The sequence below is a fragment of the Megalops cyprinoides genome, chromosome 10 (assembly GCF_013368585.1).
Source record: "Megalops cyprinoides isolate fMegCyp1 chromosome 10, fMegCyp1.pri, whole genome shotgun sequence".
Lineage (NCBI taxonomy): Eukaryota > Metazoa > Chordata > Actinopteri > Elopiformes > Megalopidae > Megalops > Megalops cyprinoides.
In genome coordinates this window covers 8,018,030-8,032,067 of record NC_050592.1, presented here as the reverse complement: position 1 = coordinate 8,032,067, position 14,038 = coordinate 8,018,030, and the positions used below count along the sequence as shown (strand labels likewise).

General features: G+C 40.7%; 1 protein-coding gene and 1 long non-coding RNA gene across 2 annotated transcripts; both read right to left on the bottom strand.

Moving 5' to 3' along the window:
• Positions 1 to 936: 936 nt before the first annotated feature.
• On the bottom strand, positions 937 to 12,678 carry LOC118784404 (carcinoembryonic antigen-related cell adhesion molecule 1-like). Its single transcript, XM_036538637.1, has 5 exons — positions 12,633 to 12,678; positions 10,139 to 10,417; positions 9,549 to 9,806; positions 1,981 to 2,259; positions 937 to 1,217 (listed from the first exon to the last, which is right to left on the bottom strand). The coding sequence occupies exons 1-5, from the start codon at positions 12,676 to 12,678 to the stop codon at positions 937 to 939; spliced, it is 1,143 nt and encodes a 380-aa protein (XP_036394530.1).
• LOC118784241 lies at positions 7,130 to 7,662 on the bottom strand. The gene is made up of 4 exons (XR_005005239.1): positions 7,652 to 7,662; positions 7,468 to 7,535; positions 7,315 to 7,368; positions 7,130 to 7,209 (listed from the first exon to the last, which is right to left on the bottom strand). It is a non-coding gene; the product is annotated as an uncharacterized LOC118784241 (long non-coding RNA).
• Positions 12,679 to 14,038: the final 1,360 nt, after the last annotated feature.

Below are 14,038 nucleotides of genomic sequence, written 5' to 3'. Positions count from 1 at the left end.
TTGTGAAAATGGCAATAGAAGGCAAGTAGGAAGACAAGATAAAAATCAGACATACTATTTCCAGCACTTTCTTGTCCAGAGCCATGAGACTTGATCCTACACAACACACAAAACAAAGCACACAAAAAAGAGATGTGTGGTCACACAGAGGAAATAAAAATAGTTTTGCAATTTCTTATCCTGTCTAAAATGCTTACTTTATCTTACTTTCTCGGGGCATGTCATCATCCCCTTCGACATGCTCTTAAGGCATTTTACATACAGTACAATAGGCTGGTATTTCATGGAGCAGTTTCACAGGGAAAAAAACAAACAAACAAACAAACAAACAAAAAAACCACTGGCCCCTGGGGTTTGCACCTATCACCTACAGGCGGAGCTCCTACAGCCCAGACCACCATGCTGCATCACCCCATATGTTCTCAAAGCAACCTCACCGAAAGTGTCTTATGCCAAAATACACAGCCAGAACCAAGATGGCCACTCCTGCTATCGCCCCAATGGTGACCCCTGCAGCCTCTGCTGGAGTCAGAGGGGGTGTGGGACAGCTTGGGGCTTCCACTGTAACACACACACACACACACACATACGCACACACACACACACACACACACACGCGCACAGTATTATTAGTCAAAATCGCATAACACAATATCAGTATACTCCTGAATAAGCAGAATATTGGGCTAATTGACATCTTCTTGTCTGAACCGTTTCTTGATTTCTGTTTGTTGGTTTGGTTGAGCGCACATGTAACACTTACACTACAGGATTCAATACGATAACTGTAACACTTTTATACGTATTGCCCAGGCATTCATAAACACTATTGCCACAACAATATAAGTAGCCTACAGACAAATAACCCTTGGAAAAGAGATACTGTACTTGCACATACATACATGCACTCACACATGCGTGCACACCCACACTCCCCTACAGGATACGTTTCTGCATTTCACCTTTAACTGTCAGTTCGTGGCGAGCAGAGGCACTGAGTCCCGTCACGTCATTGGTGGCCAGGCAGGCGTACGTCCCGCTGTCCGTGTCGTTGCTCATCTCTATGACATACACGGCGGTCCTCACGCCCGTCTGTGTCCCGTTCACCTCCCAGGCGAAGGCCGGCGGCGGAACCGAGGGAGCCGAGCAGTACAGCACGACGGTCGAGCCGACCGCTGCCGTGTCCTCTCCCAGGATGACCGCATCCAGTGGTCCGTCTGCAACACACAGCAGAGCCTTACGCCCTCGGTGCCGTCTGGGCTGAGCGTTCACATTCACATTTATTCATTTGGCAGGCGTGGCGCTGTGGGGGTGCTTAGGATTGCACTGCAGCCCTAGAGGGACTTCAGCACACCCCCCCGGGTCTCCTTGTGTTCCGATGTCTACATGGTATTCATGACTTTTTGTGCACCCCCCTGGGTTGCACTTGCACCCCTCTGTATTTTCTCCTGGCGCCGAGCCTGCTTAGAAGTGAGGGCGGAGCACGACACAACAGTCACATAATGAATCAACAATATTAGAGGTGCCGCATGACCAAGTTTCAAAAGTTGACCAGACAAGGTACAAGTTAGCTAGCAGAGATACAAGCGCATGAAACTGTAGACTTGAGTTTTTTTATTCTTTTTTTTATTTTTAAGGAAAACAAAGACTTAGACATGAGAAAGTGCTTTAGGTGGTAGTGTTTTAGGTGTTCATGTGAGTGTGGAAGAGCTGTGCCTTGAAGATAGTGAGGAGCTCAGCAGATGGGAGGGGTCAGCACTGCAGAGGGTGGTGGGCCGACCAGAGGCGGAGTGCCCTGATAGAATGAAATATTGAGGCTGGTGATAGCTCTGGAGGGCATGTTTTTCTGGTCAGTCAGCGCTCGCTGTGCTTTGTTAGGACCACCTGGCTATAAAATGTTCACACAGTCTCAGTGTGTATTAGATAAGCATGAACCCTTGTAAGAATACGTAAGGTAAGATAAGGAAGACCTCTACTCACAGATGACGGTCAGGGCGTAGCTGACAGTTTCAGTGCTCACAGGGTTGATGAGTGTGCATTGGTATTCTCCATTATCACTGCCTTCTACAGGGTTAATGGACACAGAGCTTTTGTCCCCTGAGATGGTGATTCTGTTGCTAGGAGACAGTGGTTGACCATCCTTCAGCCACTGTCTGGAGGAGATGGTGCCAGCGGTTGCCTGGCAGCTCAGGTTGGCAGAGCTGTTACCTGCTGTTAGTGCTGCTGTGGGGCCTGTGATGGTGGCACCAGATATCCTCTCTACAGAGAGAGGAGAAAGGGCAGAGTTACAGACACTGAAAAGTCAGTTACCTCAGACACTCACAATGATTACATACAGTTCCATATCAATAACACACCACAGTGGTTTTGGACACAGCAAAAGACATTGTTACAAAAAGACATGGATCCACATTCACACACAGGGAGAAAATCCTAAAATTTGGTTTTCGCTGTATTGGCATACTATACTTGCACCAATGCTGAAAATGATTTGAGATTTGATATGAAATAATTTGCTTGCCATCCGTGGCAAAAGAAATGCATACTACTTAAATCATTTTAATAAAATGGAAGTCTGTACCCAGGTATAAAACCCATAAGGCATCAGTCATGTGAGATTTGATTGAATGTAGAATGTAATCTTAATAACAGCAAAAAAGAATTAATTCAAAATACATTAAACATTCTGTGTGAGCCAAGTCCCACTTATTGGTGGAGCAGTAAATGATCATGAAATCATAAATGCCTACTACTATGCCTACTAAATACTACTTGGTCAAAGTGGATGTTGTCAAATAGAGACAGAATGTCAACACAGAAGCTCAGCAACAGAATGATGCTACCTCTTTGTTTCAACACCATTTCTGAAGAAATTCTCAGGTTGTACTGATGTTAGCAAACCCGTGTGATTTTGCCTGGATCTAGATACTCTGTAAAACTGGCTGACTGGTAGACATTTTCACAATGTCATAATCATAATCAATCATAAGGCATGGGGTGAGTGCTGCAAAAATGAATCCGTTCATTTTTCTGTACAGGTCTTGAGTGAGGGTGTTCTTCTGTTCGTCAGTCAGCAATCACCCACTGCTCTGCAGATTAATATGTGGAACAAGCACAGTTCATCTGTAAAGTTATTGCCACCATTCACTGTTACATTCTTCACTGTGGCCCTAGTGAGGCTAACTCAGTTATTGACCTTTGGCGAAAAGCCATGAATCTGTCCTTCGTCTTTGGGTCATCATAACTTAGAGCATAATGTTATAGTCACCGTATACTCTCAGTGCAGTCTCTCCAAAAAGGTCTTCAGCTCCATTTGCAGTCAGGTTCACAGTGTATTCCCCAGCATCTCCCAGCGTCAGCTGCCTGAGCTCCAGAGAACCAGTGATATTGTTCACACTGATTCTGCCTTCATACCCAGGTCCTGGAACTTCACCACCAGGGCTAGAGGTGATTACATTTACAGATACAGGGCCATTTTTGAAAGTCCAGATTATTGCAATAAACTGCGGTGCTGTTGAAGGATCAATGGTTGTGTTGAACGTCACATTCCCTCCTACTGCTCCATTCACAGGTCCTGGTGGGAGTACATTCTGCCCAGCACAGCATCCTGGAGGATGATTACACAAGTTAATCAAATCACTGAAAAATGAAATCAAATTCAATCTCTGTCAGAACCCTCTCATTTTATACAGAGTGCGCCATTCACAACCACCCATTATGCCAGTGCAGCAGTGTCACAAATCCATTCAGAGAAAGATTCATTTCATTGGACATTCAGCTGCTTACAAAGTATGAAAATCTAAAGTTAAAAAAAAGGATTTTCCTGGATGTTCTCAATTTAAACATGTGAAACACAGACTTGTGGCTAGTCACAGTCTCCAGTGCTGCAACAATCATTTGTGAAGAGATGAAGGTCTCAACCTTTCCCTCTAAGCTTCCTTTAAGCACCCCCCCCCCCAAAGGTTTAGGTTATACTTAGACATGCAAAGTAAAGTCAGTCACAGATATATGTTAGCTGGGCCTTTCAATCACTGACTAAATTAGAGTCCAATAAAATCTGAGTTTGAGATTCAGTTGGCTTAGTGTTCAAGTACACAACAGAAGTTGATGTCATTACCACTGAAGTGTGTGGGAGACATTTGTACAGGCCTCTTCCAGTGGAGATCAAAATCTTTTAGTACAACAGGGAATAATCTCTTAAAGAAAGTTGTAGGCCACAGTATTGTAATTGTGGAGTGATTTTAAAAGCATGTTAATTTATACTGTATACGTTTCTATTTTAAACTATTGATATCAGTTACATAACACCAAATCAGTTTTTTTGCAGTTTTTTTTTCTCAGCCTGATCAATCTGCCAGTCAGAATGAGCACTGATGAGTGATCACTATGAATTCAATTACAATGCTTACAATAACAGTGGGGTAATAAAATAGCTCCTTAATTTTCAGAACAAGAGTGCTACACATACAATTAAGTTATAATTAACTTTAGAAATGATAGTTTACCTACTTCCTTGTAAGTTTGAGGACAAAACAAAAGTGACATCCATGCAATAGACAACAGTCATGTTTTAACAGATTTGAAACACCAGAAAATTGATACATAGAATGATATAAAGTGCAAACTTACTACAAGCTAGCATGCACTGTTTATATGGTTTTACATTTTGATTGTCCGTTTCAATTTTATTCTTATACTGAGAGCTGTGAAAATTGGGGAAGCATAAACACGAAAATCTCACCTGTGATTAGGGCCAGGGTGACGGCTGTCACTGCTACGCTCTCCATTACACACAAAGAGCCACTCAGTGTCAGACTCTGCGTGAAACTGCTCACGCAGGTGTGGCAAATGCTTAAAGGTAGAAATATGGAACTTCCTCTTCCATGGTAATCAGTGCTAACCTTTGTAACTTCTTAACAGCCCTTCAGGAATTATACATGTCATATAAACCCTTTTGATTACATTTTCATAGAAAGAAATTAAATGTTGGCAGTGCATTTGAAGAAAGAAAGTGAATAGATTTTCATTTATGGTACAGCGCTATGGGACATTGAGAAAGTTACTGTAAATGCCCTTGAAAGTAAGCTTCATATTTACAAAACTGCAAATGTTTGCACACCATTTGTGATAATGCCAGTAATAATTAATCACATAATGAGGAAGTAGACTTGATCTAACAGGGAGACATGCAAAGGTCATGGCCAAGGATGGAAAGAGAAAGAAAGTATGTGTTTTTGTCTGTACAGGATTCATGTTAACAGTATTACCAAATGAATAAGGCAAAGCCTCATATAGAAAACACTGTAATAATACGCAGTTCCATTCAGTTCATAGTGTGATATTATAACCCACAATGTTGTTTGTTGTATCGCTACGGTTGTTTGGTATTTGTTGTTGTCACTTTGACGTTGTATGAAAGTACTACGAGAGACACCGAAACCGGAGTCAAGTTTCTTGCATCCGTAGAAGCAAGCTTGGCTAATAAAGTCCGATTCTGATTCTGACTGTCAGTTCAGGTCAGTTCAAAGGTGTCATTTTCAGCAGGTGAAGTATTTTAATCCACTAAGCTCATTTGTTGAGAGAATTGACTCAAAATGTTTCATGATGTCAAAACTTGTGCTGAAATTGACTTCCTTCAATTGCACTTTGAATACAACTCAGAACTGCCACATTCAGTACAGTATAGTACAGTACAGCACAGTACATTCAGGACAGTACTAAAGGACTAAAGACTTTTATTTTGGCTGATAATGAATCCAATGACATTTCAACAACGCCGGTAATTCACATGTTACATGTGTCCTCTGCAGGTTTGTACACTCAACCTACCAAGAATGCAAGGGCACAGCAAACGCAGGAACACAGGGCACTCTGACCATAGTTCACTGCGATAAATACAGGATCAGGAAGACTGATGCCCTACTTTCCGTCCCAATGTGGCCTTTTGGAAACACTCCCCTGGATCTCACCCTGGCCCCTGTGATGCCCTCTACAGGTAAGAATGCCTGAAAAACACACTGCATGCAAACCACTCGTAGTGCTCCCCCTGCTGGTTGTGGAAACACTCTTGGCTTAGGTTTGCCAACACTGCATAGTTACACAGTTTCCCCAAGTTTTCATCCCCAAGACCCTGACCCCAATGCCTGGCTGAGATCCCACACACGTGCACGCGTACATGCAGATCCAAAGGGGACCTCCTTCCTGTTTCAGTTGCATGTTTTGTGAGGGAGACAGCATAACCACATTTCCTCTGTTGCCTCCCTGTCTGACAAGGATTAGCAAGGATTGTTCAAGTGTGCTTCCACTTTGCATCACTAGAGGCAGCATTTCTAGATTTTCTAGACTGCTAAGGTGATGCTGAACAAAATTTTAGTCCACTTGAGCAACACCTTAACCAAAAACCCTTTCAACCATGAAATCCCCTTGACTTCAATGTTAATCACATGGGACTTCATGGTTTATTGGGGCTTAATAGATAAAACTCACCTCAAGTGCATCTGTTTTTTAAATTTATTCTTAAGAATACTGGAGACGAATTAATTTTTCTAAATAACAACCCAGAATCATATATATGTATGATCATATATACATTTAAGAAAAAAAGCATTGAAGAATTTAGAAACAAAAAATACTTTTATTATTGACGATTCCAGAAATGTTCTCCAATGCGATCCAAAAGCAACTATGAACCACATAAGCCCTTCTAAATTATTGGCATTATTGGAATTCTGATTATTTTTAAATGCAAAATGACAGAAAATGAATGCATTGCAGACATATCGAGAATGTAGAATGCATTGCTGACACATCCAGACACACACACACACACACACACAAGACGCACACACAGTAGCTCATATCTCTTTGTGCTAATTATCATTGTGCAGATGGATTTCACATAGTTTATTGAATAATTTACAGGGACGCTACTCCTTATGTTCATCAGCAACTGAGAAACAGAAAGTACAAGAAGGAATAGGACAAGATGGGAACACGGAGAGAGACATGGGCAGTAGGGGAGATATTTGGAGATGGAGAAAAAGAGAAAGAGACAGGTTATATGACTTTCAGAGCATTTATCAAAAATACAGAACCATGAAGCAATACTTCAGGAAACCTTTGATTGAATTGTGGGAAACTGTTTCAATGTTTTCTATGAACTGACCTGTGCAAAGTGCTGTAAGTGGCGGTATCCTTGAATGTCAATCCCTGAACAGACAAAAAGACATAGAAGAAGATGGCTGAAAGTTCAGTGGCTGTACAAGGTCACGTGTTCTCCAGTTGCTACTGGGTGTGAGGTGAAGAGTTTCTTACAGTGTAGGTGTGGTCTGAGTCTTCTGGAGTTGGTTGATCACCTGGCTTCTGGAACTGGATGAGAAAAATGATATGGTTTATTGAGCCCAAATATAATGATGACCACAAATAACAGAAATGCAAAATTACAAAGCGGACAGCACAAGCTCTCACCCCAGGAAGGTTTCCATACACAACAGGCGGACTCAGGTCCACAGTGTTTTCATACACGGCAGACACATCTGAAACACAAAACCAGAGCAACAGATAGAGAGAGGACGATTCCCCATTTGTCAGATTAATGTAACTGCAGACCCTCAAATTAGGGTGCACCCACTCACAGACCAAATCAACTCACCGTTCCTGGGGGGGGTTTCCCTCCTGCAGAAACACAGACACCTCACATCACCAACTGACACACACAATATTATTATATTACTACATTAATATTACAATATACTACTATGCATCACTATTGGAGATACACTTTATTATTGAAAAACAATACATTCTACATCACTGATGCAGAAACACATAGAATAGAGACACATATTACCACCAGAGACGGAGATAGAGAAACAAAAGTTATGCAAGTGACGGAGACATACACTGTGTTTCTAACACACAAAGTCCCGTGCAACTTTAATTACTGTCACCCTCCATAGCAAACCACCATTGGTGCTGATTTTTTTTAATGAATCTTCTGGGGTAACAGAAGCATTGCTATACATTACTGCGCACTATACATTATTGTTCTCTTTACTGTGTCTGCAGTTTTATTACAGGGAAATGGAATACCTGAGGCTTGTCTTTACAGTTGGAGCATGCTGTGTGGGTGAGTCTTTCACAACTTTTCTGAAAAGGAAGTGCTGTGACATGCAGGAAGGCTTACGGGTTGCAAAAGGCCAGCGCCAATAAGGAAGCTGCGTATGTGCAAATGGCAGCAAATATTAAAGCTCCAATTTGAATCCTCTGCGTAACTACACTGGTAATAATACTAATACTAATATTAACACTAATACTTCTACTACTACCACTACTACTACTACTACTACTACTACTACTACTACTAATAATAATAATAATAATGCCAAAGGCAGAACAGGAAAGGTAATTGTACTAGCAGAAAAGAAAGCCCTAGAATAGGATAGGAAAATCAGAGACCCATTGTACTTACTTCTTTTTCCTCACAATGATAATGACTACAGCAGCACATAAACACCCAAGGACACCACACACAAGCCCAGCGATTGCTCCGATGGAGAGACCCTGGACAGGCACTGTAGAGACACAGGACATAGCCACACAATACCGGTTAGTACAACACTATACAATGGCCAACAATGCAGTTAATTACAGTACAAATGCTGTATTACCACAGTTTTTCCAAGGGGAGTACTACATTATGATATAATACCACTAATCTCAACAGCAAATGAAAATGTACTGTGAGATTCATCTGCGCAGTTCTCTGCACTATAGGTACGATATCTGTGTTGCTGTATCACAATGATTTGCAACACCTCCAATACGCATTTTTACACTGGTAAAATTCATTTTAATATAAATAAAACATCATTCAAAAACTGTGCCACCACGTACTGTAAAATTATGGAAATCAAACGAAAAGTGCAGTCTAGTCATTACATTTTAATAATACCTCTATAGCACAGAACATTACATTAAACTGCATTTCATGCATGTTGCAGACGCTTTTATCCAGAGCAACTTCCAGTACAATAGAACACAAGCATCAGTGTCAGACCAGGCTAACAGCACTCCCAGACCAAAGAGTGTGAGCTTAACACTATTCAAGCTCTACCACAAGTCAACTTGTGCAATCTGACTAAGCAATAGACGCCAAATATACCACCATACATCAGTTGCTAGAATCCAAAATATATCGCAATACAACACATCAAATACTAGAGGTAGAAGGTGCTGGGGACTGAGGTGGAACCGAGATGCAGTCTGAAGAGGTGGGTCTTCAGTCTGTGTCGGAAGGTCGGAAGGCCACTGATTCTATCATCCTAACCCCCGTGGGGAGTTCATCCCACCACTGAGGGACAAGCACAGCCAGGGATCGTGTCCGAGAGGAGCGACCCTGACGGGACGGGACGGTCAGTTTCCTCACAGGTTGCCTCTCTGTACACTGCAGGACTACACAAGCAGTGCAACGCTCTTATTATAACATGTTACACTGAAAAATGCTTTGCTGCATGGTGCATCGCAAAAAAAGTTGTGGGCATTCTCACCATAAACAGCCAAAACGTGGACAGGAGAAGCCTGAGTTGATTCAGTCACTGCATTGCTGGCCACACAGATGTAATCCCCACTGTTGCCATGGGTGGCTTTCTCTATGGTATATTCAGCTGTCTTCACATCCGTCTCTGTCCCGTTGACTGTCCAGGTGAATGTTGCAGGAGGTATCGATAAAGCAGAACATTTCAGCTCCACCCTCTGACCAACTTCTACCTCACGTTCTCCCTGTATGACAACATCCTGTGGTCCGTCTGTAACACACAGCACAGTCTGTTAGAGATGTACACTCTGCAGGGCCCAGGAGGCTGACAGAGGTGTGAGTGACACTGGGTCTGTGATGAAGCAGCTGGTGACTCAGGGTGATGACAGCTGTGAGAATATGGATTGGGACTGTGAGTCAGTATTGACCACTACAATTTGTATCACATCTTTACTATGGTGTACTATTAAGATGGCCACTTGATAATATATGTTTCCTCAATAACTTTAAAATGTGCAAACCACATTTCAGACTAATAATATATATACAATGTATTATTATAATATAATATAATAAACCTATGATACACAGTCCTCTACTCACAGTTGACGATCAGGTTGTAGCTGGCAGTGTCATCGCTCACAGGGTTGATGAGTGTGCATTGGTATTCTCCATTATCACTGCCTTCCACAGGGTCAATGGACACAAAACTGTTGTCCTCTGAGATGGTGGTTCTGTTGCTAGGAGACAGTGGTTGACCATCCTTCAGCCACTGTCTGGAGGTGATGGTGCCAGCGGTTGCCTGGCAGCTCAGGTTGGCAGAGCTGATACCTGCTATCAGTGGTGCTGTGGGGCCTGTGATGGTGGCACCAGATATGATCTCTACAGAGAGAGGAGAAAGGGCAGAGTTACAGACACTGAAAAGTCTGTTACCTCAGACATTCACACTCATTACTCACAGTTCCAAATGACTCAATGCCACATAAATATTGTATGTGAAACTTCAAACTGTTTGGTGAAATATTTGCATATTAAGTAAAATAAAAGACAACCTCTAGTCTAAAATATACTCTGTATCCTGGTATGTGTCAATTTGTCTAAGTCTGGGTCACTCTGTTAATATGAAAGCTGCAACCTCCAAACATAATTTGACTTTAAATCCTCTGACATAGCCCCTGAGCACCCAGAAATTGTAAACACAATTTTAAAAGTCAGGCCATGCCAAAGTCTTTTAAACCATGCTAAACATGAATATTAATGCATAATTTTTAATCCAAACTGTGAAATGAAGACAACCGTGAGGGACCTCACTCACAACCGAACTGCTCAGCATTGGACAATACAGGAAGAGGAAGTGAGGAAAAAAATGAGGACTATGCTGTGTCTCACTAAAGTCTGATACTCTGACCGATCTGTCAATCTGATGCATATATTCCACCAAATACATTATGCAAAACATTAGGTTACAAGCTTACAAACAAAAGAAAAATCAGCTTTTTCAAATTTGTTGTTTCCTGCATTTGAAATAATGCAGTATGACAGAGGACATTGGTGACAATGTTTGTCGTGGAGGTGGTATAGGCATATTATGTCCTCACAATATCTATACAAAGTAGATTTCTTTTGTATCAGGACTTTCCTGTTGTGTGTAAAGGCAACTCAACTATATAGGTGGATGTGTTTTTTTGTAATTTGTTTTAATTTAGTGTGCCAGCAGGTCAATATCTATATGTGTAGTTATATTTTGTCTTTGCAGTTTTTTTCAGCTACACACTCTCAAAGTGTAAATTTTGTGTTTTACCATTTTAAAACACTTTTGTAGTTTCCAAACAGCTTGCCACTTAAATTGGCAATAATGTAAAAAAAAATTATAATAGCTCAAATATATGTGTATTGTTCAATAGATGTGATAGATATAATTGTATGATGCAATGCATGTACACACAAAGTGTTAAATGATGTAAAAACACATGTAGACCAAAATAAACAAGCAATGTTATCTGACCACATACAGTACCTTCTATAAATACCTGGCATACTGGACACTCACCATATACTCCCAGTGTTGTCTCTCCATTCAGTGGTGCATCTCCATCTGGTGTCAACTGCACAGAGTATTCCCCAGTATCTCCCACTGTCAGCTGCCTGAGCTCCAGAGAACCAGTGGTCCTGTTCACACTGACTCTGCCTTCATACCCAGGTCCTGGAACTTCACCACCAGGGGTAGAGGTGATTACAGTTACAGATGCAGAGGCATTTCTGAAAGTCCAGGTTATTACAATAAACTGCGTTGATGTTGAGGGATCAATGGTTGTGGTGAATGTCACATTCCCTCCTACTGCTCCATTCACAGGTCCTGGTGGAAGTACATTCTGCCCAGCACAGCATCCTGCAAGAAAATCATTATTTCATCGTTATATGTTCACCTTAATGATAGAGGCAATTTCAGCTTCTCTCCTCACTGGCTGATCCCAAAACATTCAGTAAAACCTGTTATAAAGGGAACGGCTATGAACTTTTTTGCATTATTTTTTCCATTGGTAGCTTAGTTGTGAAATATTGACTTCATACTGAAAATAATTCATTTTGCATTTAAAATCATTCAATAATTAATAATCATTCTGTGGTACCCAGGGGAACTGTAGCATGAATTAATGATCATCAGGGAAATCAAAACACAGATGTGACCACTGACCACTACAGCACCCATTGGGTTACAATACGTTTAAAGCACAGCAAATAACATGAAGTTAATCATTAACTCTGAATTTTTAAAAATATTTGTAAATATTTTTAATACTATTTTAATACATTTTGAATAGTTTCATTAGAGAAAACAACAAATGAATTCAATTAAGTACAGCATGCAATAATACAGTATATAATCATTTTATGTTTTCATGAGAAAACCTTGATCAAGCAGTAGAATGGGTTACTCTTATTCACTCTTGGGCAGTTCCTCCTGCTCTAACTGCCTTTGGGTCAATGTTATACTTCCTGAAAGTACCTTTACATTACAAGACAGAGCTGTAGAAGTTATGAATCCACGATTAGTTTCCCTGTTGTAAGTTTGATTAAAAAAAAAAAAAAGTCTCACCTGTGAGTAGAGCCAGGATGACGGCGATCAGAGCTACAGATTCCATTAGACTCGAAGTGAAGCTGCTGAGGCTCTCTGTAGACTGTGGTAATGTGACACAGGAAACAGGACCTGTGCTCATAGACAGATGTCCTTCCTTGATGCAATGAAACCTGACTGTCTCACAAGCGTTTGCAAGGGTTGTTAAAGGTGGATGCAACATTATTATGCACGGGGAAAACATCATTCGTGAGTGAAAACATAAAATGTGATGTTAATGAAAACGTGTCTTGATTGATCTGAAAGATTGGACTGAAAGTGCAGTGTAATGTAGTTGTTTTACCTTTTTGACTCTACTTTGTTTTTTCCACATCAGCTTAGTATGTGGTATTTATGTTAATATTTTAGGGTGCATTGATAGTTGCAGATAGTTTTTATTGGCCTATTGTGTAATGATTGATAGATAGAACTATCTGTGAGATGACAAGTTATGCTGTTTTGATAGACGTATTTGTTTTTGTGGCATGCATCTATTTATTTATGAGTGTCTTAAAGCATTTTGCAAATGAAATGTGTCATTTTGGCAGATGCGATTCAGTTTTTGGGACTGTGTTAACTGTTTTGCAAAAATGACAAAAATGTCTGAAGTGATGATGTGCTCAAGCCATTGAGAAACACTAAGATTCTGAGTGAGGTGAGAGCCACGTCAAATCAAGACCACTACCATGAGTCAAAACAGACACTTTTTACATGTAACAAAGAGACATTTCTCTCGGAATGAGCCGCTGGAAGCACTGGAAATACTTTTGTATGTGATATACTAAATACAGTATATTTCTAGTATATTAAATACTAAGGACAATTGGCTACAATGAAACCAATGCGAGACACATCACTAGGCATACCGGAGTGTCTGCAATGCAAATTACCAACAATTAAAACTGAGATGAAGAATAAAGCCAGATGAGGTTATGCTGCCTTCTCCTCTAGTGTTTCAATGCTGATAAGCAATCATGCAATCATCATAATCATAATGTTAGAAACACTCCATGACCAAAGTCATTATTGTTGTACTGCAGTCTTGGGTAATGTGACACAGGGAACAGCAGCTGTGGTGATGTACTTCCACTTTGCAACACCAGAGGCAGCATTTATACTACAACTCTGAGTGAAGTGACAAAACCAGAAATGCTCACACTCAGAATTTTTGCATGTCACACAGATTCACTTTCTTGCAAATGGAATAAGCTGTTGGAAACACACACACTTTTATTTGTGATATTTGTGATTTATATACTGAATACCAAAATGGAATGGTTACACAGTTAATTCTTTAAATCAGTGTTTTCCTTTCACTTCTGATTTTATAAATAAGCCATTCCTTAAAAATGCACTCTCACATTAATGTACTAGATGATATTTTTACT